This window comes from Trifolium pratense, linkage group LG7, assembly GCF_020283565.1.
Source record: "Trifolium pratense cultivar HEN17-A07 linkage group LG7, ARS_RC_1.1, whole genome shotgun sequence".
NCBI lineage: Eukaryota > Viridiplantae > Streptophyta > Magnoliopsida > Fabales > Fabaceae > Trifolium > Trifolium pratense.
Window position 1 is genome coordinate 534,443 of NC_060065.1, and position 27,931 is coordinate 562,373.

The 27,931-nt window shown below is 34.3% G+C and overlaps 5 protein-coding genes across 10 annotated transcripts; 1 reads left to right on the top strand and 4 right to left on the bottom strand.

Annotated features, from left to right (window-relative positions):
- Positions 1-506: 506 nt before the first annotated feature.
- On the bottom strand, positions 507-4,320 carry LOC123898582 (codeine O-demethylase-like). Of its 4 annotated transcripts, none has more exons than XM_045949573.1 (8): positions 3,473-4,320; positions 2,586-2,833; positions 1,998-2,325; positions 1,665-1,875; positions 1,062-1,240; positions 888-948; positions 739-801; positions 507-636 (listed from the first exon to the last, which is right to left on the bottom strand). In XM_045949573.1, exons 1-7 carry the CDS (start codon positions 3,722-3,724, stop codon positions 758-760), a joined length of 1,323 nt encoding a protein of 440 aa, XP_045805529.1. In that variant the 5' UTR covers positions 3,725-4,320; the 3' UTR covers positions 507-636; positions 739-757. The 4 variants fall into 4 exon arrangements, with proteins under 4 accessions (XP_045805529.1, XP_045805531.1, XP_045805528.1 ...); XM_045949575.1 differs by having other exon boundaries at positions 884-948; XM_045949572.1 differs by lacking the exon at positions 507-636 and having other exon boundaries at positions 665-801.
- A 1,232-nt stretch (positions 4,321-5,552) lies between these two features.
- Positions 5,553-8,193, bottom strand: LOC123898583 (codeine O-demethylase-like). Its single transcript, XM_045949576.1, has 4 exons — positions 7,912-8,193; positions 7,169-7,416; positions 6,470-6,797; positions 5,553-5,970 (listed from the first exon to the last, which is right to left on the bottom strand). The coding sequence occupies exons 1-4, from the start codon at positions 8,140-8,142 to the stop codon at positions 5,728-5,730; spliced, it is 1,050 nt and encodes a 349-aa protein (XP_045805532.1). The 5' UTR covers positions 8,143-8,193; the 3' UTR covers positions 5,553-5,727.
- Positions 8,194-9,596: 1,403 nt separating this feature from the next.
- On the bottom strand, positions 9,597-12,774 carry LOC123898586 (zinc finger protein GIS2-like). Its single transcript, XM_045949580.1, has 4 exons — positions 12,559-12,774; positions 11,365-11,581; positions 10,994-11,086; positions 9,597-10,356 (listed from the first exon to the last, which is right to left on the bottom strand). The coding sequence occupies exons 2-4, from the start codon at positions 11,487-11,489 to the stop codon at positions 9,798-9,800; spliced, it is 777 nt and encodes a 258-aa protein (XP_045805536.1). The 5' UTR covers positions 11,490-11,581; positions 12,559-12,774; the 3' UTR covers positions 9,597-9,797.
- A 1,701-nt stretch (positions 12,775-14,475) lies between these two features.
- Positions 14,476-17,638, bottom strand: LOC123898585 (zinc finger protein GIS2-like). Of its 3 annotated transcripts, none has more exons than XM_045949577.1 (4): positions 17,515-17,638; positions 16,587-16,807; positions 16,242-16,334; positions 14,476-15,295 (listed from the first exon to the last, which is right to left on the bottom strand). In XM_045949577.1, the coding sequence occupies exons 2-4, from the start codon at positions 16,721-16,723 to the stop codon at positions 14,707-14,709; spliced, it is 819 nt and encodes a 272-aa protein (XP_045805533.1). In that variant the 5' UTR covers positions 16,724-16,807; positions 17,515-17,638; the 3' UTR covers positions 14,476-14,706. The 3 variants fall into 3 exon arrangements, with proteins under 3 accessions (XP_045805533.1, XP_045805535.1, XP_045805534.1); XM_045949579.1 differs by having other exon boundaries at positions 17,520-17,625; XM_045949578.1 differs by having other exon boundaries at positions 16,587-17,010; positions 17,515-17,577.
- A 1,933-nt stretch (positions 17,639-19,571) lies between these two features.
- Positions 19,572-24,113, top strand: LOC123898985 (protein FMP32, mitochondrial-like). Its single transcript, XM_045950037.1, has 7 exons — positions 19,572-19,866; positions 19,959-20,090; positions 20,176-20,235; positions 23,159-23,235; positions 23,352-23,408; positions 23,526-23,592; positions 23,674-24,113. Exons 1-7 carry the CDS (start codon positions 19,681-19,683, stop codon positions 23,791-23,793), a joined length of 699 nt encoding a protein of 232 aa, XP_045805993.1. The 5' UTR covers positions 19,572-19,680; the 3' UTR covers positions 23,794-24,113.
- The last annotated feature ends 3,818 nt before the right edge of the window (positions 24,114-27,931 follow it).

A 27,931-nucleotide genomic window follows, 5' to 3' on the forward strand; every position in this document is an offset into this window, starting at 1 on the left:
TGTGTAAGGAAATCACTTGTTAAAGAACCAACCTTGTCAAGCAAAACAATAGCTATCACATGACCATTTATTAAAGAACACTTGTTGAGAGAAAAAGAAAGGAATGTACCAATTTCTCTCATTTAGTTGTGGAGGAAAACAGGGAAAGTTATCCACAAGGAAACAGAAGAGGAAGATTGATATGAATGAAAAATTATTACAAAAATCGGTTTAACATAAACACATGTTCTTTCTTGTCAGTTCTCCCATCTAACCAAACAAGAGGGGAGTTTTCAGACTTGTTTTCTTTTTTCTTCCAACGGTTTATATGGTTTGTGATTGATATTACATGAGAAATGGGAATAAATGTTTGTATGTGTTAGTTCTTCAACTTGTGATACTACAGAACAGTGTTACTTATTAGCATATTAATTAATGTAAGTAAGTATCTATCAAAAACAAAAAAGATAAAGAATTGTGACAAAAGGAAAAACTAAAAAAGAAGAGAACAGAACAAAATACATGCCTCGGATGCATCCTCCCATGGATCCGGCCCCTTTACCAACCTTGCCAACTTTGGAATTAGAGGAGGATATATAGCAGAAGCAATGTGTACAGAGACACCACCAGCCACACTACTAACCACCATAATTATTACTAAAAAAAAAAACGAGTACAAGATAAGTATAGGAAATTTTATATTGATAGATAGATAGGTTCCAAAATCCATATACAACAAATGGAAAAGTCATGACATACACAAGTCTAATTTCCGAACTTAAGGAACTTCAGGAGGAGGAGGAGGAGGAGGAGGAGGAGTAGCTCCACCAGCATCATCATCATCAAGAGAGTCAGTCGATTAGCAGCAGAATAATTTAAAGCAGCTTAAATAGCAAAGACTCACTCACTAGCCATTGATGGATCAAGTATTTGGAGCACTCTTTGATGATAGGCACGCTCTGCTTCAACCTTCATAATAAAAAATCGATCGCGAAATTAAGTGGGACGAATAAATTTTAACAACTGATCCAAGATTTCACAAGAACTGAATATTGCAGCGTCATATGGTGAAACTGTAATACCATAGCTATAAGACGCTGGAGCGTTAATCTCTGTTGCTGTGCTTCAACAGCAGTCATTGCTGCAGCTGCTTCTTTCCCCAATATGGCCATGTTTGCCTTTAGGTCTTGCAGCTTTGTTTCAGCTGCTTCCAGTTTCATAGCATTCTCAGCAGGAGGAGGAGGAGGAGTAGCTCCACCAGCTGCATCATCATCAAGAGAGTCAGTCGATCAGCAGCAGAATAATTTAAAGCAGCTTAAATAGCAAAGACTCACTCACTAGCCATTGATGGATCTTCGACAAGACATATCATTCATTCATAGTGTTTGTTAATTATTCAAAATTCAAAATTCAAAATTGAAAATAAGTGAAATCACCAACCAACCATATTTGCTTGTTCAGGCAATGCAGTTTCTTCTCACAACCATACCAAATTAAACATTCCTAACCCTAACCCTAAAAATAACCCGTAACCAATTCAAAAGCACAATTCTCCTCAAAATTGCTTGATTCACATGAAATAATCATAAATTGCGGCGGTCAATCCCTCAACCGCCCGCCGCGTGATCGCAGTTGCGGCCAGCCGCAACAACGGAATAATAATAAGGAAGAGATGAGGAGCTCACCACCAGTGGAGAAACGACGACGAGCCATGTTCACGGCGACACGGAATATAGCCATGGAAGGAAGGAATATGCAAATCGAAGGAAAATGCGATGAAACACTTCCCAAACCCGTCAAATTCAATTTATAGCTAAGATTTTCTTTTTTCCGCCGGAGATCATATACAGAAAGGTCCGAATTTGAACAGATTTGGAATATTCCATTGCTCATTATCTGTGTAACACATTCAAAATCAAGGTTGTGTCAATCAATCCTGTCAGTTATAATATATATCACGGATAAGCTATAGTGTAGTAATAATTCGTAAATCTAACAAGAAGTTATTACCTACCTACCTCTAATAGATCACCAACATTAATCACGAGAGCATCAGGGATGATTGGAACTTTAAACCACTGATTATCTTTGAGGACTTGGAGGCCTTCTACCTCTTTATCTTGCAGCAAAATAGTTATAGATGATCCATCAGCATGCGGCTTCACGCCTAGAACATGATCAGGCATAGGACATGGGGGGTAGAAACTGAATCTCATAGACATTGAAGCTTCCTCTCCACATTCATTTAGGAAGCAGTCCTCTTCCAAGTCCAATGACTTTGCTATGGCCCTTAAAATTACTTCATATAACTGCCTTAAACTTTCGATATATTGTTCTATAGTATTCCTGCATTGAGAAATCCAGTGACATGAAATATATTGTTCGTGTACAAATTAATAGAGCAAATAATTGTATCACCGTTATGGTATATTTTTTATAGAACGCAGAATAGAAAAAACATTCTAGATATTTTTTATAGAGATTAAAACGATATTCAAGATAGCAAAATCTTTCGGTGGAGCTACTAAAGTATCAGTTACTTCATGCCGTGTAAAATAATATTAAGTTTTATTGAGAACGTGAGTCGGGACGATAAGAATTTATACCTGAAATCATTGGGTTTTTGGGGCCAAAATTTGAAATTCCTCTGATCTTCAGGATGTACCTTCAGAAATAATCTGTCATTCCAATCAAGCTTTTGATTTTCTGAATATATTACATCATTTCCATATCCTTCAATATCGTTTGGTTCCCTTACATATTTTAGCTTTTCTCTCCTTGGAAGATCAAAGAATTGCTTTGAAATTTCCCTCACTTTGTCAAGAAACAAGCTTGTCATACCATGGTTTGTTGCCTGAATCACACAAAATAATTAGGAACATTATTGGAACTCAGCCACCAATATGTACTAGAAAGTTTATTTGAGAATAGCATTCTTGGGTTTGTGAAAATGACTTATTTAACATTTACATTTCTACTTTATGATTTGATCCTTATAGAACTAATCGAGTATCTAAATTAAAGTACGGATTATACTGTTAATATGTTATCTCTAATTTGAACCAATTGACCATAACAGGACACATAAAATATACAAAGTAGACATTAATTATACTGTTCTCTAAAACTGAATTTTTTGGTACCTACAGCTGCATTATGGCGCTTCACGCTGTATCTAATGGTCCTTACACCATATTTAGAGAATGAAAGTTTATTATCTTCTCTTATTTAACATTAAAATAAATCTAATGACTATTTTTATACTATATTTGAGGTGAACTTTGATTGCATGCATGCAGTCCTTCAGTGGGCGCATTTATGGCTGTCCGATCTTTGTCGGACTAAAAATGCACTGACTTGTAGTTTTTTGACTGCATGCAATCCAAATCTATATTAGAAGAGATTTGAACTCAGTATCTTAAGTTGAAACTCTTAGCTGTCACCTAATAGACAACAAACAAAGTAACAAACTATCTCAACAGCTGAAGTTGACCTGAAATAATCCCCAAGAAGAGAGTGCAGAGTGGAGTTTATCAAGCTCCTGTTGTGCTGTAGTTGGAGATGTGAGGTTGCCGATGTCAACGACTGGAATATCAATATCATCTGATTCGGAAGGAAGAAGAGCATCACGAAATCCAACACCACCTTCTTTGTGGATATAATTATTTGGAATATTTTCAGGATTCAACGCAAGGTCTTGCGCTGATTTATTACCGATAATCTCTACCTCCACCGATTCTGCCATCTTTCTGATATTCACGAACGATGAAGCAAAACTTTACATAAACCTTACCATATATTGATAGCAGTGGCGGTGGCTCAATTGTCAATATTGAGATCGTTATTATTATATTAAACATCAACATGTTCGGTGGTTGTTTGTTTGGATTCAAAGGTGGAATCTGTTTTTTTGTGTGTGGATGAATGTTTAGAGATTGTTTTGTTTGCATTCAAACAAGAGATATCCTTGTGAATTTTTAGATGGTACGTGTATGTCGATCCATCTACAGCAAAAATATCTTGTTAGTAAATATTTTTTTTAAGTCTCACAATAATTAAAAAGAGACAATTTAATTTCTGCAGTATAAAAAAACTCTAATAGTGTGTTTGGTTCTGTGTTTGTTCCTCTTAAAACTGCGCTGAAAACTACGACAAAGTGGAAGCTATCTTTTATATCTTGTGGAAATCATGGTGAAAATATTCCACTGAATTTTGTGGGTTCCATATATAAATTTAGTTGGACGCATGTAAATTTTGACAAAGGATAATGTGTTAAAATTGTGTTTTAAGACTAAAGCAAGGTATTTCCCAAATCCTCTTTTTATAAGCTTCACTTGGTCATAATCCTAGTGTAGTATTTGGAATTCCTATCATCTAGTGAGAAACTGGGGTTGTGCTGATAAATTTACTGTGACAGTAAATTGGAACTGTATTTGGAAGATTAACGAGCCGCCAAAGACACGTCATTTGTTATGACGAATTTGTAGAGGATACTTACTGATGTGAACTCGCCTGCAGCACCGGCAAGTGCATTGCCCTTCAATCTATCCACTGTGCACTGAAGAGGAAGACGATTGGCATGTCTTATTCACGTGTGATACAAGCTGCAGTTGCTGGGAGCAGGCAGGTTTGACAAGCTTTCTGCAGCAGCGCAAGCAGCATTTCAGTTCTGTTATAGAGGTGATAATGGATATCTGTAGTGTGGAGGAGAAGAGTGTGGCTGGTCATGTAGCTATGGTAATGTGGGTGTTGTGGAATAATAGAAACAACAATTGGTTATGGAATGGATAAAAGAGGTCTGCCACTCAATTAGGTGAACAAGCAACAATTTTGTGGCAGGAATGGAATTATGTTCAGAAAAGAAGGCATAGCAGCAGCGATGCAACAAAAATGATTATAGCTAGATGAGAGAAGCTGAGACAAGATTGGTTGAAATGAATGTAGACGCCAGATTTCACGATGAAGGGAAAGTGGCGAGTGTGGTTTTTGTTTCCGTAACAGTAGCGGAACCTTCGTGACTGCAGCAACAAGTTGGAAAGCCAACAGAGTTTCAGTAATTGAAGGGGAGGCAGCAGCTCTCCCCGAAGCCATGCAGTTTGCGCGCACAAGTGGCCGACACAATGTTATTGATGCTATGTCTCTGAATTATGCAGGTGTATCAGAGTTTAGCATGTTGGTTTCTAGTATTAAGAATTTGTTAAATTTATGTCCAAACTTTGAGGTTAAGTTTGTTAGGCGACAAACGAATATGGTTACTCAAACCCTTGTAAAGGCGGCCATTTGTTACCCTAGTCACCATGTCTTTGAGTTTATTCCTCTTTGTATTGAATCTATGGTGAATAATGAAATGACTCAAGTTTGGTGAACAAGAGATGCTATAACATACTACCTACAAACCAGAGACAACATCGATTGTTTCTGTCCTCTTTGCAATGGATTGTGTGTCCTCCCAGCCTAACCCGGGATTTATACTTGGTGCTCTCTTATTCCTGTGTGTGTACTCTAAACAAAACTATTATCCTGTTCTATTCAGTGGATTTATGCCACCTCAATGAACTTTCCTTCCAATAGCATACAACTAAACTCCACATACTACTACAATTGTAAGTCACCTTTAAACTAGTATTATACAAATCAGCATTTATTTGATCTAAAGCAGCAGAGCCACTGCTCAGAATTTTCACAACAAATTTTATTTCATTTTCATTCTCTTTAGTTTCACAAAGTTCCAAGAAATTTCATACTTAACTAATAATCAATTTTGGAAGCTTCAATTGGCCTTCTTCCCTTCTGGTAATACTGGAAATAGATATCAACGAAGTTTTTCACCGGTCTGTATAATATTGGCCTTGACTCGTTCACTAGTTTGTCAACCGGTTTAATCTCTTTTTCTGAATCTGGGATGCAGAATGTTGCTACTGTGAGCCTCTCCTTTTCGGCATTTGTCACTACTCTGTGTACTGGACTCTGGAAAATTCCATTGCTCATTATCTGTGTAACACATTCAAGATCAACAGGCTGTGTCAATCCTATCAGCTATATATCATGGATAAGCTACGGTGTTGTAGTCATTGGTAAATCCAAAGACAAGTTTACTATCATTATGTGAACTAAAATACTCACATTTATTCTTCTACTTCTGCGGCGAAACCACTAAAAATTGCAAATAACTATCTCATAAAAACTTAATTATATTTTAATTTACTAGAATGAGTCTTGAAGTAAACAAAAGGCAGTTTGCTCCATATAGTTGGAGTTTGTTAAAGGTAATTTTAAGTTGGTTAGTATTAATTGAAAGTTAGTTAGGATTTGTTAGTTTAGTTATGATCACTATATAAAGTGTATCCTACACTCATTGAAATAAACTTTTCTCATTATACCAATTTCAAATAATCAACCTTTTGCTTAATTTATTTTTGTCATTGTTAGATTCTACTACTATCATGCTTCTTAACAAAGTAGCCTTTAATTAACCAAATTTATTACCTACCTCTATTTGATCACCAACATTAATCACGAGAGCATCAGGGATGATTGGAACTTTAAACCACTGATTATCTTTGAGGACTTGGAGACCGTCTACCTCTTTATCTTGCAACAAAAAAGTTATAGAAGATCCATCAGCATGCGGCTTCACGCCCAGAACATGATCAGGCATAGGACATGGAGGGTAGTAATTGAATCTCATAAACATTGAATCTCCCTCTCCACATTCCTTTAGGAAGCAGTCATCTTCCAAGTTCAGTGACTTTGCTATAGCCCTCAAAACTACTTCATATAACTGCCTTAAACTTTCGTTATATTGTTCTATAGTATTCCTGCATTGAGAAATCCGCTGACATGAAATATACTATTCGTGTACAAATTAATAGAGTAAATAATTGTGTCACGGACTCATGGTTATGGTTTACAATCTTCTTTCAAATATCAATGATTTCAAACTCAGAATAAAAAAACAGTAAAGACCAAAGACAAAAAGTTGTATATTTGCGAAGATTAAAAATAAAAATAGTTTTTACTGAGACTAAAGTATTAAAATATATGCTTATGGTATATGCTTACGATATATGGATAGCCAAGATAGCAAAATCTTTTGGTGGAGATATTAAAGTATTAGTTACTTGATGTCGATGCCATGTAAAATAATATTCAGTTTTATTGAGAACTTAGTGACGATAAGAATTTATACCTGAAATCGTTGGGTTTTTGGGGCCAAAGTTTGAGATTCCTCTGATCTTCAGGATGCACTTTCAGATATACTCTGTCAGTCCAATCAAGCTTTTGATTTTCTGAAAATATTACATCATTTCCATATCCTTCAATACCGTTTGGTTCTCTTGCATATTTTAGCTTTTCTTCCTTTGGGAGATCAAAGAATTGCTTTGAAATTTCTCTCACTTTGTCAAGAAACAAGCTTGTCATACCATGGTTTGTTGCCTGAATCACACAAAATAATTAGGAACATCATTGGAACTCATCCACCAATATGTACCAGAAAAAATGATATGAGAATTGAGAATAGCATTATTAGGTTTGTGAAAATGCCTTGTTTAACATTTGCATTTCTACTTTGTAATTACATCATTACAGAACTACTTGAGTAACCAAATTAATAGAAAGAATAAAAACTACTTTAAATGCAGATGATCTAATTAAGATGGAACGAACCACTATAAATGCACCAACATGCAATCTAAACCCGTATTTGAGGAGATTTGAACTCAGTATCTTAAGCTCAAACTCTTACCGGTGAGTTGTCACCTAATAGACAACTAAAAACTATCTCAAAAGCTCAAGTGTTTGGTTAAGATACATGAAAGTTTAATCGACGTATCTAGACTATATTATAAACCAGATACATTAATTAATTAGCTATGCAATGAAACTAAAAAATATTAGGAAATGGTGTTTAAATAGGTGAAGTTGAGTGACCTGAAACAATCCCCAAGAAGAGAGTGCAGAGTGGAGTTTATGAAGCTCCTGTTGTGATGCAAGGTTAGCTATGTCAACGACTGGAATATCAATATAATCTGATTCGGAAGGAAGAAGAGCATCACGAAATCCAACACCGCCTTCTTTGTGGATATAGTTATTTGGAACATTTTCAGGATTCAATGCAAGTTCTTGCGCTAATTTGCTCCCGATAATCTCTACCTCTGCCATGTTTCTGATACTCAAGAGAAGAGAGGTCAAACTTGGCTACCTTGCCATATATTTATTTAGAATAATGCTAGCAACACACTCTTTAACAAACACACTCCAACACACTCTTTTTTATTGGTTGAAATTCACATGTGTCCTCATTTATTTATATTCAACATGTTCGTGCTTTTTTTATTCAAACTCAACTGTGGAATCTCCTTTTTGCGTAGGAGTGAATTTTTTTTTATGTTTGTGAATTTTTAAATGGTGTTTGTTGTTCCATCCGAAATTAAAATGGACAGTTTAATCTCTACAATATGACAAAAAATCCTTCTAATAATGTATTTGATTCTGCATTCGCATCCCTTAAATCTATTTAGGAGAAGCGCAATTTTCAGATATCTTTCAACACACTTTTTCATTCGTTGAAATTCAAATAGATTTCACTAAATTATGTGAGTTCCATATAAATTTAGTCGGACCAATGTAAATTTCGACCAATAAAGTATCTTTTTGTCAAAAAAAATAGTATCTTTTTAGCATTATTCACCATCTAAAATACGTAGTATATAGTAACATTGACCCAAAAAAAATACCTACAGCCTTTTGTGTAGTTACGTCGTAACGTAGAGAAAGAGAGGTGATGAAAGAATATCGACACTATAGCGCTTATTTACTTCATTTCAAAAATGTCACCACCAAAGCATTCAACAACTCTTCTTCTCGTAACATCCAATTTGAGTTTCTTTCCATGTTCTTTGTCTTTTCTTTTTTCAATTTGTTCTTTGAACCACTTCCGATGTAAGTAATCGACATCATTCACTGTTCTAATTTCTTTCTTTATTTTAACTCTCAGGATGTCGTTGAAAAAACTCACCTCTCTTCTCTGGTTATTCTCGGAATCAAATTATCATCAATTGCATTAGTTTGTGTTGTGTTGTTTTTTTATTAATCATATTTTAGAGGCCAAGGGACCTAGTATATTTTTATATAAAAGCAAGCTCATATAACAGTGTAGGACTACACGACTTTAAACTTGCTCAACTGCTTCAATGGTTTCATTGCTAACATTATTTTAGTACCTTGATATGAGTTTATATCATGATTTAATCAACATCATTTAGAGGTAGTATTTAAATAAAATGTTTTAGTCTAATCCAATGAAATCTATAGCTCATCTGGCTGAACCTAAATGGGTATGATCCTATTTTCCCAACTGTAAAGCAAAATATTTAAGCCGTTTTTAGATGTACGGGTTGCAAAACAGGTCAACCCCCTATACTTTGCCGCTAACAACCTGCTTAAGACGACGGGCCAGGATGGTACAAGTTGACATAAGTTGAAAGATTTAAAAAACTACTACCTGTGACATTATTTTAACTTCATCCCCGATCAAAAAATAACATGCCTTGTATCTAGAAGAAAAAATAGCTTGTTAAGGTAGCATAATGCATAACAATATCACGATTCTTGCATGCAGCAAAACTAAATCTTATTCATAGCACAAGCAAAATCATAATAACTGAATGGCCGATCTATTGGCATATGATCCTTATCGTGACCCTACCAAGTTTAGAGTTAATTCAAACACATACACTATCAGTATTCAACAATCAGTCCTCAAAAGATATAAATATATAAAAACGATATAACCATAATCGATAACTTGTCATCCATTAGTACCTCCTACTAGGGTATCGATCAACAATGCGACCTGAAGGACACTCATATGCCAAGTGACCACGGCCTCCACAATTGTGACAAATCATCAGGGGGCCCATGCAGTCCCGACTCATATGACCTAATTGCTGACAGTTCCTGCACACCACATCACGGTAACCGCCGCCGCCACCACCAGCACCACGGAAGCTGCCTCTGCCACTATGGTCTCCAATAACATCGGATTTTGGACATTGTCTAGCCAAATGTCCAGAAACATTGCACACATTGCAAATTGGGTCATTTGGGCAATCACGTGCCAAGTGCCCTGTTTTCCTACAGTTATTGCAAGCCTTCTCATTCGTACATTCAGCAGCAATGTGACCCGGCTTATAACAGTTATGGCACAGCCTTAAGTCCCCTGGTGGCATTGATGGAGCTGAGCACTCCCTAGCACGGTGGCCAGTTTTACCACAGGTGTGGCAAATGCCCTCATTGGTACAACTGCTGGCCATGTGGCCAGGTTCTTTGCAATTCCAGCACACGGATTTTGTGGAGCATTCAGAAGCAATGTGCCTGATTAGACATAAAAGGAAAAAAAATCACAAAAACTAGCCAATCAAGCCATGACACTTGTCAGCAAATATCAGATAAATCAAGTAAAAGTCAAACAAATTATATTTAAAACTTAAATTTATCCTAGAGCCAGTAAAAGCAAAGACTGTCAACAGTAGAATGTTCATGAAAGAGAAAACGGTAACAGATTAGGATTAGATGAATTTGTGGAAACGGTCACCCAATCCCAACCCAAATGGTAACATAAAGAGGCTTAGACATGACTACAACAGTCACATAAAGTAGTTGCTGTTACATTTTAGTCAAACTAGGAATTAATATTTGTCATCAGATTCAAAAAGAAAAATGGCCTTCGTCAATAAAATAAAAAAGAAAATGGTGCTGATATTATCTAAGTATCAGTTCAGATAGATGTAACAACTGAAAGTAAGGTATGTCCGCGCTAACTGGTATCAAAACCTAAGAAAGAAAAAGTAGCTGAAGTTCAAAATGGAATGGCCCCAATGAATCAGTTAAAAACTTTCAATATCACTTGTGATTATGCAAGGTCCAAATTAAAGAGTCAGCATGAGACCAACTTCCGTTCATAATATAAAGCAAGCAAAACATCAAATAATAAAATGACTCGACTCCATACCCTGGAAGGCCACAATTGTGGCAGACTGCAACATTTGGGCATTCTCTAGCATAATGACCAGGCCTCTTGCAGTTCTTGCACAAATTGTCTCGGCTGAGGAAAAAAAAAAACAAATTATGATTACCGCTGTGAAAAATGCACACACATTCAAAATGTCAAATGGCTCAGTAGAAAGAACTTATGAGAGCAGCAGGAAGAGTATGGAGCTATCATAAAAAGAGTAAATAAATGGGCTTAAGGATTTACAAACAGCACTATAAACATTTTAAGCCTCCTCTAGCACAGCACAGTTTCATTCTCCTCCAACCTTCCTAACCAGTACACATTTGAGTAGGAAAAGAAAACAGAAAATAAATAGTTTAAAAAACAACCTGAAGCCCCGACTTGAATCTCTCCTATAAGGAGCGTCACGATACGAAAATCGGTCAGAGCGAATCTTACGGTTCCCTGGGCTACGACTCCTGCTCCTGCTTCTGCTGCGGCTGTCTGAACTCATTTTCAGGTTTTTTCTTTCTTTCTTAACTTCTACCACAACTGATCAGCAAAACCACCTCCACCACAACCTACACAATCAGCCACTGCCTCCTCCTGTCCATATCACAACCACATCCAAGGTCATCCTTAAGCCAAACCAAACCCCCCACCTCCCATTCAAAATATAAAAACCATAATTCCAACAGTATAGAACATGAAATTTCAACAAGCAACCCATCTCGCGTCAATCATGTCACTGTACGCAGCACCCAAAACTGGATAGCAGGTCTGTGTGTCATATTCTTCATAATATTCACATACTTTTCAAAAATCCAGTAATATTCCCAATGCCATCAGAAATAATACCACTCCACCCTTTGATCAATTAAGCTAACCAGGAAGACTGTATGCTATGCATAAGCTAACCAGGAGACAACTTTTAGGAATACATTTTTCTTTAGTGTAAGAAAATTTCGGAAATACCTGACAATACTCCATCTGGTCCTTTTTATAATAGATCAATTCATTTTTTAGATTCGTTGAATAACAAATGTATATGGTCGACATTATAAGCGAATGAATCTAAAAAGTCAATTGTCTCTTTTAAAAAGATCCGGAGGGAGTATCTTTTTTGCATCTTAATCTTAGACTATTTTAAACTATCCTAGATGATCTTACTTGTTCCCTTTTTATTAATTAGGATCTTTATAATTATTAGGCACATCATATGATGCAAATAAACCCATGTGCCGCCTTGTCGTCCTGACCTTCGTTATCCGCGCCTCAACGAGGTTGTTAGGATTAGGATCACTTGGGCTAAGTTTTGTGTTGTTCTAAGCTGAAAGATTATACTACTAGTTGGCTTTATTGTTATTAGTATTGTTTGAGACAACAAAAAGAGCTCTGAATGATATGAAAAGTAAAAGTGCATAGTTAGTTATTTTCACCGACACAGTGAAAATCCTTCAAAATCCATTACTATATACCTAAAAATAAAGTCAGATTTTGAATCGGAACCCTCGAATTATAAAATTGAAGGTGAAAGGGATACAAATCAGAAGCATCGGTAAAAAAGGATTAAAAGAAAGAACCTTATTTGGACTTCCGGTGAGCTTCGGCGGGTGTGGATGGACGGAGTTGAAATCAAAAAAAAAAAAGGGCAAATAGATCGATCTAGAGCAGGCGCACGCGATTTCTGTGACACTGTTTGTTGGAGTTGATTTACAATTCGGAGAAATAATAGAGAGATGCCAAATAAAATAAATAAATTGGGTACTTATGTTGATGTGATGTGATGTGATGTGAGGTGAGCAGCCAGTAAATTAACTTATTAAGATCTCTCTTTCTTTCTTTTTTTGACAGAAGGCAAATTTTAAGATCTTAAAAAGTGTATTGTTGTCATTTCTTTTATTAATTATTTTAATCTTCAAATTTCCCTGATAAAATTATCAATCTCCGTCCCAAAATATAAGTAAAAATTGATCAACTAAAGTAAATATATTTGGTCTAAATTTTTAACTAAATACATCAAATTTCTTTGACTCATTTTTGCATATATTGAGACAGAGAGAGTATTTGATTAATTTAATCTATAAAAGGCTTAAATGCAGTTTTACCCCCCTGTTTTGATTAAATCGGAATTTTACCCCCTGTTTTAAAACACAGACTTTTACCCCCCTGTTTTATAATTTTTTGGATTTTGCCCCCCCTAAAATTCTGCTTTCAAGTCACAACTTCAAAGCTTCGCACACAACTCAATTTGGATCAATAATTCACCAAACGGATATCGAAATGACCGTAATCGAGTTATCTTTCCACAGAATCAAACCCCACTAAATTTGGAGTTACAAAGAGAGATTAATTACCGTTTTAGTGAAGGTATGTCCCCCAAATATTCTGCACAAAATCTGCTTTCGAGTCACAACTTCAAAACTTCGCACAGAATTCCATTTGGATCCATATTTCACCAAACTTGTACCGAAATGACCGAAATCGAGTTAGTTTTCCACAGAATCAAACTTCACAAAATTTGGAGTTACAGAGAGAGATTAATTATCATTTTAGTGAAGGTCTGTCCAAATCAATTAATGTATGGAACTACTACTGGTATGTTTGTACTGTCTCTCACCCTGTAGCTCATTTTTCAATTGTATTTACATTTTCGGAAAGCTAACGAAATTACCCTTGTTTTCATTTAAATTTCGTCAAATTTGAAGTTACGATGTGTTTGGTAGACGATGTTGAATTTGAAGGTCGTAAGTAGATTTCTGCAAAATTAGTAATTGGACAGACCTTCATTAAAACTGTAATTAATCTCTCTTTGTAACTCCAAATTTAGTGGGGTTTGATCCTGTGGAAAGCTAACTCGATTATGATCATTTCGGTATCCATTTGGTGAATTATTGATCCAAATTTAGTTGTGTGCGAAGCTTTGAAGTTGTGACTTGAAAGCAAAATTTTAGGGGGGGCAAAATCTAAAAAATTATAAAACAAGGGGGGGTAAAAGTCCGCGTTTTAAAACATGGGGGGTAAAATTCTGATTTAATCAAAACAGAGAGGCAAAACTGCATTTAAGCCTCTATAAAATTAATCAACATAAGAGGTATTTAAAATTTCAGTGTATTTTTAGGATTGACTTTTACCAAAAATCAGTTATTGCCTATTAACCTCCTACTACTTTTCTTAACAAACCTATTATCCTACTTTCTTTTTTGACGATAAGCCTTCTTGAAGAAGTTATTTACATTAGAAATTTCATATTTTAAGAAAAGAGGAATAAAGGTCACTATAACCGTAAAAAAAAATTACAAATGCATTTAATTAAACGTGTCTAGAAAAACTTCATTTGATAAAATTTCTGCAAACATACTGTATAAGACATGCTTAACCATGGTTTGGATATCTCAACACCACAGCAAATATAGGCCTAATTTGTTTAGTTGAAAGCTATTTCATGACATTGAGTCAACTATAACCTTAAAAATCACCACAAAAACATGTCATGTATATCAATGAAAAGGAGGCTAATCAGGTAGCAACATATGCATACAATGATATAACAATCCTCTTACAAAGTAGCAAATAATTTATTACCAAAACAGACATCAAAGCAGCCGATAGATATGTCTCTCTACCAAGTAAAAACGAATAAAGCCAAAACACATACACTATCAAGACTCAACAATTGGAGAAAATTATAGAAAACAACCATATAATTGAAACCCAGAATTTGCATTTCATCAGTACCGCCTACTAGGGTAGCGATCCACAAACCGACCTGAAGGGCACTCATATGCCAAGTGACCACGACCTCCACAGTTGTGACATATCATCAAGGGCCCACCCATGCAATCGCGACTCATATGACCAAATTGTTGGCAGTTCCTGCACACAACATCTCGATAACCACCGCCACCATGAAAGCTGCCACCGCCATCACGATAACCACCACCACCACGAAAGCTGCCACCACCACTGCGGTCTCCAATAACGTTGGTTTTTGGACACTGTCTAGCCACATGTCCAGAAACATTGCACAGGTTGCAAATGGGATCATTTGGACAATCACGTGCCAAGTGCCCTGTTTTCCTACAGTTATTGCAAGCCTTCTCGTTGGTACATTCAACAGCAATGTGGCCCTGCTTATAACAATTGTTGCACAATCTCAAGTCCCCTGGAGGCATTTGAGGAGTTGTGCACTCCCTAGCACGGTGTCCTGCTTTACCACAGGTGTGGCAAATTCCCTCATTTGGACAACTGCTCGCCATGTGGCCAGGTTCTTTACAATTCCAGCACAGCGATTTCGTGGAGCATTCAGAAGCAATGTGCCTGATTAAACAGAAAAAATAATCACAAAAACTAGCCAATCAAGCCATTACACTTGTAAGCAAATATCAAATAGCTAACAGTTTGATATAGCTGTTATCAGGTAGCAAACCATAATTCAATTTTTATTTTTACTTCAAATTTGGAAGTTGTAAAAGTCAAACAACCTATAGTAATTCAATCTTAAATTTATCAAAGAGCTAGCATAATGAAGATAAAAAGTATAACAATAGAATGATCAAAGGCCATATTGATAACATAAAATAGTTGTCATTACATTCTTCTGAAAGGTGGAAACTAATAGTCTGCCATCTAACTCAATAAAGAATACAACCGTTATCAACAAAATTGAAAGTACATATGCTACTAATACAGTAGTTGCAGTATCAGTTCACATAGAAGTAACACCAAATAGTCGACAGTTATTTGACATGATTGTAGAGGTGCAATTAAATATTTTTTTGGATGTAAACCCATAGGTCTCCTCCTATTGGAAGGATTTTTGTTTGAGGAATTGTCGGACACTATATATTGGCGTATCATACTAATTTTTTCAGGAAAAATAACATGTGCCACTTGAAAGTCTGACAATATACTGTAAAGCAATTCTTCAACACTAATGACATTCCAGACATGAACGCATGATTCATCGAGAGAGGAAAATACTTCAGTAGAAATGTAATTAATGTATGTGCAAGCTAACTGGTATCCAAATCTAAGAAAGAAACTGTAACTCAAATTAAAAATGGAATGGATGCAATAAATAGCTTCAAACATAGACTATAATTAAGAAAGGACCAAACTTCCCAAAAGGCAAAATACCATCCTCCCCCAATCATTTCTTACATCATCTTTCACCACATGAAACCAAAGTATTATAGTTCGGAGCAAGCAAACCATCAATTAATTAAATACACAACTCAAAGGAAACAGAAAATGAATACCATACCCAGGGAGGCTACAGTTGTGGCAAACTGCAATGTTTGGGCATTCTCTAGCATAATGACCAGGCCTCTTGCAATTCTTGCATAAATTGTCTTGGCTGAGAAAAGGAATATCAAATTATTGTTACTGCCCTGAGAAATGCACGCACATTCAATTTGTAAAATAGCAAGTGCAGTGTAACCCCATTTTGGTAAAACAATATCATATAATAAGAAGTTAAAAACGGTATATGAATGGGCTTAAGGCTTTACAATCAGCATGATAAAGATTTACTGCCTCCATTAGCAAAGAACAGTTTCAATCTTCCCAGCTGCAGAAAAAAAAAAAAACAGAATAAAAAATAAAAAACCTGAAACCCCGGCGTGAATCTCTCCTGTAAGGTGCATCGCGATGGGAAAATCGCTCAGAGCGAAATCTTCGGTCCAATGGGCTCCTGCTCCTGCTCCTACTTCGGCTGCGGCTTCGGCTACGACTGTCTGAACTCATTTTCAAAAAAATTCCCGACTTCTACCACAACTGATCAGCAAAACCACCTCCACCAAAACAAACACCACTAGCCACTGCTTCCTCCTGTCCACATTACAACCACATCCAATATCATCCTATAAGCCAATCCAATCCATACCCCCTACCTCCCCTTCAAAATATAAAAACCAAAATTCCAACTGTATAGATATCATTAAATTTCAACAAGTAACCCATCTCACTGACTGTACTCAGCACCCATCTCGGTCCCATTCTTCGTAATGTTCCCAACATATGGTTATCTCTAGCTTTGAGAAAACAATACAAGAAATATCAATCCACCTTTAAGCAATTAAGCCAACCAGGTAGACTGGATGCATAAGGTAAAACAATGGTTCACAATTCACATAGAGGAATGCTCCTATACCATAGACTGGAACCGTTTTCGCAGATAAAAATATATATATATATATAAGAAAAACTAATAACATAATTAATTAGTGGAGAGACTTCATTTTAGAAATCTGCAATCAATCTTACACGCATATCATCATTAACCCTTACCACGGAATCTCACATCAAACATACACAAACCAATGCTTATTTGAAATTTGTGAGAAAAAATTGAATCGGGATAACCAAGCACAGGGACAATCTAAGTGGAAAGGTAGAACGAAGGAGATCGTGTACAAATCATGAAACCCTAACCCCAATAATCCTAACTAACAATTACTATGAAAGAACATAAATTGGCATCGGAATGAAACAAACATGAATGAAAAATTGAAAGAGATGGAGTTAAAAGAAAGAACCTTACTGCAACGGCTTCAGCGGCTACGAACGGAGTTGAAATAAAGTAACTATATGTAACGTGTGATTTGGAGCACAACAGAGAGACAGCAATACGCAATTTATCTTTCTCTTTTTTTTTTATAAAAAAATAATAAATAATAAATAAATAAAGAAGGGTCTAAAAAACAAAATACTAAAAAAACATTCTTATAAAAAAAATACTAAAATACCTACTATAAAATATAAATTAGTACAAACGATAACAGTATTCTTGAACTTCTTAAATAAGTGGTATAAAGTCTTGCGTGTGAAAAAGAAAAAATTAATTAGGATGGGAGAATGAAAATTTCACTCCACACATGCATTAGTCTCATTTAAAATAAGGGTCCGTTTGGTGCGCAGGATAGCATAGTGATAGGATAGGATATAAAACAGGATAAGGATAGGATAGGATAACAACAGGATAACAGTTATGCTCAGTTATCATATCTTGTGTTTGGTGCACACAGGATAACAAACATGATAACTATTATATTTTGTTTTTAATACATATTTGCTCATAATAATATGATAAGATATATAACATATTTAATTGACAAAATTACTCTTGTAAAACAATTGTTATTTTTTTAAAATTATTTTGTAATACTTTGAATTTTATAAATAAAAAATATAAATAAGTAATCAAATAACTTTATATAATTTCAAATAAAAATCATGAGAAAATAATCAAGTTTAATTTTTTATATGAATCATGATCAAATAAATAACTCAATAATATATACATGTTAGATAAGCCAAATAAATATATGATATATCTCATACATAAATAATAAAACTACTATTGCAAAAGAATTATATTTAATTTTTTATAAAATTTAAATTAATATCCCTATTTGTCAATTTTTTAATAATCATTTTACTTTAAAATATTATAATTTTAGTAAAATTTTGATTTTTTTAGAATATATAAATTACAAAATTACCCCTGTGAGAAAATCACATATATATTTAAAAATCAATTATTTTATTATTTTTATTTTATGTATTTTAAAATATATTTTATAAAATAAATCAGTATTTTTTTTTTCTTATCCTATCCTGCTGGTAACCCAGCTCAAATTCAGGATAAGAATTATAACTAGAGAGACATGATAGGATAAGCTTCAGGATTAACTTATCATATCCTTCTGTATCACCAAACACTGGATTGTGACAGGATATGATACAGTTATCCTATCTTGTCTCTTATCCTGTGCACCAAACGGAAGTTTGTTTTGTTTTGTGTGAACTAGTCCATCGAAATTAACACCGGATGATATCGAACTTGAGACTTTAAAAAGAACATACTCCAAAAGAATAATGCTAGCAACACACTCTTTAACAAACACACTCCAACACACTCTCTTTTATTGGTTAAAATTCACATGAGTCCCATAAAAAAATGTGGACCCATATAACTTTTATGGGACCTATATAAATTTTAACCAATAGAAAAGAGTGTGTTAGAGTGTGTTTGTTAAAGAATGTGTTGCTAGCACTCCTGTACTCCAAAAACCAAACCAACATCAGTGTCATGGTTAACTCTAATCAAACTTTCTTGAGCTTACCTTCATCCAATATAAATTATCTCGTACTGTTTCTCGAGGTTACTTTAATTAATAAATGTATAATTAAAAATCGATCATTTTCATATGTCACATAATTCAATCTTAAATAACGGCAATGAAAAGGCAAAATAGTTCATATTAGATATCTTGTAAAATTAATTTACATTTATTTATGACATAATATGTCTTCTTTTTTTTTAATGATATAATATGTCCTTTAATTTAATTAAAAAAACTGTGCTTGGTTTTAGTATTTTGTTTTTTAGACCCTTTATTTATTTATTTATTTGTCATATTTTAAATAACTGCAATGAAAAGGCAAAATAGTTCATATTAGATTAGATGTATTGTGTAAAATTAATTTACATTTAGTTATGGTATAATATGTCCTCTTTTTTTGTAAGGATATAATATGTCCTTTAATTTAATTAAAAAAACTGTGTCAAAAAAAAATAATTAAAAAAAAAAGAAAATGATATTCGCAGCGGCTTTTGGGGCAGGCAAGCAAGCAAGCATGAATAGTTAAGAAGCGCGTTGAAGCAAAGAAAGAACTTATTGATTATTAGATTAGATTAGATGGCGGCTTTGTACAAACGTGCTTTTGGTTTGGGTTTGGGTTTGGGTTTGAAACCTCGCTTCACAATCACCAACTTCAGTGACATCATTTCTTCTACTTCTCCAATTATCACTTCTACCAGACACGTTTCACAGGCCGTCGATTCCAACGTTAAGCGCGCATTCCTCGTCGATACACTTCAACTCGTAATTCATTCATTCATTCTCTTTTTATTTGAAATATGGAAGTACTTACGTTGTTATAATTGATTAATAATAATTTAATTTCCCACCTTTAGGTACGGAATTTAGAATCGAACGGTCTCCCTTCCAAACAAGCAGAAGCGATTACTTTCGCAATCACTGAAGTTCTAAATGATAGCTTGGAAAATGTTGCTCAATCTTTTGTTACAAAATCCGATATGCAAAAGGTACCTATAACCCTATCACTGCTCAATTAAGTTACTATTTATTATTCATATAGTAATTCTTGTGCTTTCTTTTCAAACTTTCTAGTCAGAGATGATTCAAGAAACAAATCTCTCAAACTTCAAATCTGAAGTGCAAAGTTCTCAGGTACGTTTTTTTAGTTTTTTTTATTCTTTGTTGTCTATCTTTATATTTATATGGATTTGGCCTAAACATTCCATTTTAGAGAATTGAGTGTGGAGTTATGTTTATATGTTTCGACTTGTTTGAGCTAAGGGTTAAAGGAGTTGCAGGACCAGAGTTTAAACCTGTGGTGAAGTAGTAAATACTAACCTAGCAACTAATTATATATCAAGATTGCTAGAGACTAACGAATTTTACGCTGTACATTAACTTTGGCGATGTTCTAGAAAGTTGGAACTATTGAAACAAGGGCAATTTTGTGGTGCTATAAAGCTCCTAGCTACATAGTGATAGTAACAACTCCAACTCCAACTATTGTGCCAAGACTCCAATTCATCTTTCAAGAAAACAAAGGAATGAAACATATGCGATGTAATTGTAAACCAAATCTCCAACAAGCTTTTCTTTTCGTTTTTTTAATATTGAACTAATACCATAAGCACATGTTTGCATTTTTTCAAATATCAGACGTGCAATATCTTTTTAATTTGGATTGTTGTCTGCAATAGCTAGAAATCCTAAAACACACTGAAAAATGAATATCTTTATATAGTTTGAGTAAGAACTAAGAATGAATATTTTGGTCTTAGTGTAACATCATGCAAAAAGACCAATCAATTTTTGATTTACTTTTGCTGAACGTTCACCGATTTTGTAATAAGATTATAGGAGTAATGACTTTAGGAGTTTGTTTTTACTGTATCTGTCAAAGAGAAGGTTTAGCATCGAGGAGGGGACACATTTTGACGTGTCAGATAGAGTGAAGACTGTAGACTGCTAAAAATCTCAAAGTGTTAGAACATTAATCAAGGAGTAAACAGCCACTTTCGTCCCTGAAAGTGTAACTCGCTGTCGTAACAATCCCTGAATCAGCAAAAAAAAACATTTTAAGTCCCTGATTCAACGCTCCATTAGCCAAAACCGTCCCTGACGTTATCTTTGGAACAACTTCTGTTAGTTTTTGCTGATGTGGCCCAACATTTGACACATTAGACTAATATTTGGCAATTTTTTATAGAAACTTCACAACCACCATATGACAAGGATCAAATTGAGAGTGAAAAAGCTTTTTCTTAAATAAAAATAAAGACAATAAAATAGTAAAAAAATCTAAAAATTTATCCAAAACTCTTAAACTCAACTCTAACCACATTTTCTTGCCCATAATTACCCATAATTCATCTATTACCAAGAAGAAACACACTAATGGCTTCTTCAAATGCAACACCACTAATGGCTTCAAATTATTCACTTTAAATTCAAACAAGAAACACAATGACTTCTTCAAATGCAACAACAACAACAACATATAACCAAGAAAGTTGCAAGAGGAAAATGAAAAAGCAAAGTCTGTTTCCAGATCAATGTAAAGAATTTGTTGCTTAAGAAACTTGGTGGAGAAGGAAGGCGAGATTGGATCTGTTAGTTAAGAACTTTAGGTTTTTGTTATGTAGGATTTAGTATTGGATGTTAAAATTCTTTGCTTATTCTTGTTCACCAAAAACTGGGAAGGTTTTTGTTCCGTTTAAGTAGGGAAGATTTTTGTTTTAGTGGATTGGGGTTGGTTGCATTTTTCTCAGATTTGGATGAAGGTTTGAAGCTCATATGAGTTTGGTATGAATTTGTTTTAATTGAGCTTCACTTTCATTTTAGTCCTTGCCTACATGGACTTGGTTTTTGAATCAAAACTGCCAAGTCATGGTCCAATCAGTCAACCATTGATATAGGTCATAAGAAACAAACGATTTTGTGATTTGAGATAACGTCAGGGACGATTTTGGCTAACGGAGCGGCTGAATCAAGGACTTTAAAATGTTTTTTGCTGATTCAGGGACTGTTATGACAGCGAGTAACACTTTCGGGGACGAAAGTGGCTGTTTACTCATGAATCAAGCATTATTATAGTTTTTGTTTATAGGACGTTGAAAAGGAAATGGGTAGGGTCCTAGACTTGTAGGCCATAATGCACAGTGTATTAAAAAGAAAGTACTTAGTAAATTGCAAAGGCTAAGTCAATTTCTGTCTTAATTTCTAATTTCTTGGAAGGGAACCATTTGTAACGCTAGACCATCCTATGTCAATTTCTGTCTTAATTTCTGGTGTGAAGTAATGTAATATTGCTGGCCCTCTGTTTCTGAAACAGAATCCAGTGTTTTATTATAATTATTATAATAAACTTCTTGTTTCTCTTCTATGTAAACAATATAGATACTTACTAGTAGGGTTGTTCATGGTTTGATTTTTCACAAAGAACAACCCAGATTTAAAGTTAACCGCATACATGGACTGGTTGTTAAAACCAAACCACATACTTTTCCTAAAACCGGTGTAAAACTGGTTTAGATGTTAAACCGACTTTAGTGTATATTTACTTTCAAATCAAACAACAAATACTACACTCTGTCTCAGATGTCAGAACAGATGTTTTAAACAATTTTCACGATCAATCTCGCAAGAGAAAAGAGAAGAAGAGTCTCTTCATAACAGTTAGCAGATGTAGAAAAATGCACAGATTCAATAAATATTCACTTCCAAACTAAGCATAAAAAAGTAGTTCAAATTACAGCCTCGGAAAATTTTCTAAATCAAACTACAAAAATACCGGGAAAATTTGATAGAAGAACAGAACAGAACAAAAAATTGGATTCAAAGGAAGAAAGTAACTCTTCATAGCCTGTCACAAGAAGGAAAAGATAAAGAAAGAGAGAAAAAAAAGCAGAATCAAAGGAAAAAAAACAAATAAGTGACATATAGGCATAGTATGAACTTTTCCTGTGGTTTTTGCTTTATGTAATACTTTTGAGAAGAAGGGATAGTACATTCTAATTGTTAAGTTTCACCGTTCCTTCAAATGTTTAAGTCGTCCTTTTGATGATCGGTGATGCAGGAGCATCATTTTTCTTTGTTGCAACGCGAGACTGAAAAGCTTCGTAATGACATAGATAAGATGAGAAGTGAATTGAGGTCGGCAACTTGGAGTTTTGTACTCAAATTTTTTTCCACCTGAAGCAAATTTGACTTTCACTCCCTAAGTTTGTATTATAATGTAAATTTAATTATTTATTGATTGTCTGTGACAGGTATGAGATTGACAAAGTCACTGCTGGGCAACGATTGGACTTGAATCTTGAAAGAGGGTAAGTGAAAAAATTGAAAACATAGCTCTATTTTTGTGGCCCTCCTGACGTAGTAATCTTTGTTTGGTTTAACCTTACGTTATCATCTCATTTATTTATTTTCAAATCTAATCCCAGACGCATTCGGGATGAGCTTGCTAAGCAAAATGCTGAAACCAACGAGTTGACAAACAAACTTGATCGGGTAAGTTTATGATTGTTTACTTATTAGTTGTTATTGGAGTGGAAAACATTCAGTTTGGATTGAAATCTATATTGCTTTTAGGAAATCCATGCATTGAGAGCGCAATTAGAAGCTGCAAAGTATGATGTGATCAAATACTGCATAGGTACCCTTGTCTCTATATCTGCAGTGGGTCTTGCTGTGATCCGCATCATATTGTAGTCTTCCATGAAATCAAAGGTGAATTGTATTATGGTTCTAAATTTACATTTGTTCTTGGCTTTTTGGAAATCAAAGGAGCACCAGCATCATTGTTTTTCATTGCTACAAGACCTGCAGTTCCATTTGTAACATTTTTTGGGTATTTTCACAGAATTACCCTCAATTTCATGTGTAGTATCCCCCGCCCTCATTAGCATGCTAAAATTGATTGAATTTGGTATAGCTGAGATTGAATTGTTACCAATCAGAAAGTAGATAGAATTATTATTTATGGATAGAATATTAATGGAAGAAATTGAAACATCATTGATTCATTGTTATCAGTGGAATGTTAGGATATATTACTCTTAAGTCTTGATGTTGAATGCATTTTCTTACAAACATGGTTTACTTTCTGAATTATCGAGGCCGACCTTTGAGATATTTTGCAAGTTGGGGACTTAAAGGGCCGTGTACCCTGAGTTTAGGGCGCTACGTTACCTCCTTCACTCGCTAATAAAAACTCAAGGTTTCTGTAAGTGTGCATCCAGCGGGCATAAAGTGCTCAGAAGTATGCATTTAGACGTGCAAAATTTGGTAGCTTTTTGGATGCATTCTTCCACCTGATGTTGGGGGGAGGAGCTTCTTGAATTTTTGGGTCAGCCTTGTGAATATTTGTAAGTCCTGTTCACAAAATGGCTCTGGATTTTGTGGGAAGTTGTGTGTCGTCCAAGTTATTTGGTGTGTGTGTGTGTGTGCGCGCGCGACTAACAGTCTTCAAAGAGAAAACAACTAAAACTCAATAAAAAAAAAAAGATGGGAAATAACAGCTACATTGCATAGTTATTATATTCATTGAAGTATTTAATATTCCTTTATCGAGTTACTGCAAGTGAGGTAATTCGAGTGGATTTGGGGCATGTGAGCACAGATGATGTGATTGTGAAATTACTTAGTTGTATCTACCAATACAATTAATTAAACAATCACTGGCATCTCATTAGTTACTTTCTAGATTCTTATTCTACTTTGCGTTAGCCAACAGTTCCACACAAATTCTATATATTATACACCCTCGTATAGATGCAATTTACAAAATTGACTTAAATTTTGACAAAGTGAGATCTTTTTAATTTCTTGTAATGGACCAAAAAAATGAAAAACAATTATTTGCAATTGGCAAGTGGGTTGCCCAGGAAAAGGACCTTTGCTCCCCTCTAGAAGAAAAGAGTCAGATAAGTGGCTTCTTTCTTGCTGCTTTAAATGTTTTGTCTTTGGACATCCTTCTACAAAAGTGAACCTCTTTTTTTACTGGAAAAGAAATGGCTTCTTTGCTTTCCCCCTACTTTAAGCATTTATCTTCTTATCATTCATTGTCCTTCTTTCGTTTCTCCACGTTTTCTACATCTTTTAATTATGGCTCATGTCATGTGTCATCATTGTTTTGTTGGGTTTAGGGTTTAGTGTGTGAGTTGAACATCATATTTCTTCCAAAATCTTAATACATTATGTTTATGATTTATGAGTCTTCTCACTTATAAAATGTTCATCAACTTCTGTTTTTCTAAATAATGTGAGACTTAACTCAGGATTTGGATCCTCTTCAGTCATTTCTCTTATGTTTTTCCTCTTGCCCTTATCTTAGCCATTCACTCGTCTCTTTCTCTCTCTTTTGCGCTATTTTTTCTTTCCTTTGTTGATCGACAACCATTAGATTAATAAAAGGAGAGAGGGTTGAACACAAAGTGCCGGAGAGATTCAATTTTTTAACTCACCCCACACTTGAATATGTATCCTAGTACATGGCTCCAAAAAACTTCATCATTTAAATTATATATTTTTAATATGCACTGCATGTAAAATATAGAATCTATATATGAAATAGTACTATTATAATAAGTTAATAACTTGGTTAGAATTGGTTTTTGAGTTTGGTTTGACTCGAGAATTTACAGAGTAATTAATTATGCGATGATCATACTTCAATACCACCACCAAATGTAGAATTTTCATATCTCGAAGATTTTTTCCACTTTGTGCAAGTGGAATTCTTCTGACCAGCACAAAGAAAATAAAATAAACATTGGAATGGGATTATCTTGCCCATATTGGTATATGTAAGCAGGTGTAACAATGGAAAGAGTAATTGGAAGCAATATAATAGTACTAGTGACTAGCTAGTGAGTACTATAAATAGATCATCTAGTTGGGTTAGGCGTTGGGAAAGTGTAGTTGCCATGACGTGTACGTAATATTAATGTCAAAAATCAAAATGGTGGAAGCCTCCATATATAGTCTTCTTGTTTCAATTCTGGTAAACAAGCATAGAAATAGATCCAACAGCCACCTTATTATTATGATAAGCAAATGCTGAAAGTGTCTTTAAGGCACTTGTAAAAAAACAAATATAAAAAATTTTGATGTCAAAAGTTGTGTTTCAACTTTTTAAAAGTTGACATTTCAATTCAAAATTTCAATTTTATTTTATTTTTGCATTTTTAACTAATGTTCTTAGGGAAATTGTTAGTATGATTCTTATGATTGATAGATATTCACTATGTCAAGAACAAAGTCTTAGTTGCATAAAAAGAAAAAGCAGGGTTGGTCCCGACTATTTGGAGGCCTGGTTTGAATATTAAAAATGGACCATAATAAAAAATCTTAAAAAATTAAAAAGAATCATCATCTATTTAAATTATAAGTAAAAAAAACACCAACCATGAATTGGTCCAAGTAATACGAATTTTGGTCTTCTTATGGATTTGATTTCATGGCTCATGCGTATGGAGAAAAATTGGTTGGAGATGAGAAAATTCCTAATCAAGAAATGTGTAATTATTATTAATTTTACTTGATTAGGATATTTTTCTACTAAACAAATGATATTTTATGAACATTGGTAATATATAACTATTATTATAGGACCTCAAAATTAATCTATTGATTACATATGATATTTCATAAATACTAACAATATATAACTATTATTATAGGACTTCAAAATTTTAATTTGAGGTCTCCAAAATTTGAAGGCTTGATGTCGTCATATTTTAGTTTGTAAACTGATATTTTCTATAAGCAATTTTAGAGACTAATCTCTCAAATTAGATATGCTTATATGGGACAAAATTCTCTTCTAAGAATTTTAACGTTGATGCGTTTCTAAAACTGAATTCAATTGAGAAAGTTTGGTCAAACCTAAAAAAAATAATCATCTCAGCTCTTTTGAATATATTGATATTAGAAGTGTAGTAAAGAAAAAAATTTATAATATTTCTTTAGTTGGAGCTAATTACTAATTAGAGTAAGATTTTGTTTCTAATATACTAGTGAACTATTATAAACTATAGGGGAGCTTAAAATTCCAACAAAATTTGGTCAAATACATATGAGCGAAGGATGCACGCCACATACCATTTCAACTGCACTACTGTCTACTTACATATACGTACACGTTAATTACAAAACCATTAATTTCAACCTAATTAGGAAGCACTCACTCTTGGTCTCAATGTAACCTACCATCTACCTCAAATTTGTTGCTCAGTTCTTTTCAATTTAGTTACTGAGATGGTATAAGTAGTTTTCCAGTTTGGGATGTTATAATGCTTATAATGTTATGCAAAGGTTTCACATGGGATGGGGACATATTTAAAGATCATTCATCTTGTCACGAAATTCAGTTCGAAAGTTTCATTGGAGATGCTCTAACTGTGCAAATGAAATGTAACATAAATTGAAATATGAAATAAACTAAACATACACATTACTAGTAGCTTTATTTATTTGACAACTTTTATTCGGCTCATTGGATCACCTAATTTGATTTAGGAGTCAATTATAACATCAAGTGGTTTCAGCACTTTCCCGATCGCAGTTGTGGGGATGAAGCCGTGATTCTTCCTACTAAATTCAGCTACAATCATCACTAACTAACGATAACGATAACGATTGCTACAACCTACTTATATTTGTTTCTTAGCTCTTAACGTTTTTTTACTTGTGTTAGCTATTAAAGCATTATTATTATATGATGATCACATGGAGTGATCCCTCAAAGTGGTGGGCAAGTCATGTCCAAATAGCATGGACCTTAACCTTGTGCTTTTTTTAATTGGGATTGTTTCAACTTTCACTAGTCCAAAGATTCAATACATGA

Coding starts and splice junctions, on each gene's coding strand:
- LOC123898582 (XM_045949573.1), bottom strand. CDS start 3,724: ATGGCAGAATCGGTGGAGGTAGAGATTATCGGTAATAAATCAGCGCAA. Junction 2,326..2,585: donor CAAAAACCCAATGATTTCAG/GTATAAATTCTT, acceptor TTCTCAATGCAG/GAATACTATAGAACAATATA. Junction 949..1,061: donor TCCAGCGTCTTATAGCTATG/GTATTACAGTTT, acceptor TTTATTATGAAG/GTTGAAGCAGAGCGTGCCTA.
- LOC123898985 (XM_045950037.1), top strand. CDS start 19,681: ATGGCGGCTTTGTACAAACGTGCTTTTGGTTTGGGTTTGGGTTTGGGT. Junction 19,867..19,958: donor TCGTCGATACACTTCAACTC/GTAATTCATTCA, acceptor TCCCACCTTTAG/GTACGGAATTTAGAATCGAA. Junction 23,409..23,525: donor GACTTGAATCTTGAAAGAGG/GTAAGTGAAAAA, acceptor ATCTAATCCCAG/ACGCATTCGGGATGAGCTTG.
- LOC123898583 (XM_045949576.1), bottom strand. CDS start 8,142: ATGGCAGAGGTAGAGATTATCGGGAGCAAATTAGCGCAAGAACTTGCA. Junction 7,417..7,911: donor CTTCTTGGGGATTGTTTCAG/GTCACTCAACTT, acceptor TGTGTGATTCAG/GCAACAAACCATGGTATGAC. Junction 6,798..7,168: donor CAAAAACCCAACGATTTCAG/GTATAAATTCTT, acceptor TTCTCAATGCAG/GAATACTATAGAACAATATA.
- LOC123898585 (XM_045949577.1), bottom strand. CDS start 16,723: ATGAGTTCAGACAGTCGTAGCCGAAGCCGCAGCCGAAGTAGGAGCAGG. Junction 16,335..16,586: donor GATTCACGCCGGGGTTTCAG/GTTTTTTATTTT, acceptor TCCTTTTCTCAG/CCAAGACAATTTATGCAAGA. Junction 15,296..16,241: donor CACAACTGTAGCCTCCCTGG/GTATGGTATTCA, acceptor CTGTTTAATCAG/GCACATTGCTTCTGAATGCT.
- LOC123898586 (XM_045949580.1), bottom strand. CDS start 11,489: ATGAGTTCAGACAGCCGCAGCAGAAGCAGGAGCAGGAGTCGTAGCCCA. Junction 11,087..11,364: donor GATTCAAGTCGGGGCTTCAG/GTTGTTTTTTAA, acceptor TTTTTTCCTCAG/CCGAGACAATTTGTGCAAGA. Junction 10,357..10,993: donor CACAATTGTGGCCTTCCAGG/GTATGGAGTCGA, acceptor ATGTCTAATCAG/GCACATTGCTTCTGAATGCT.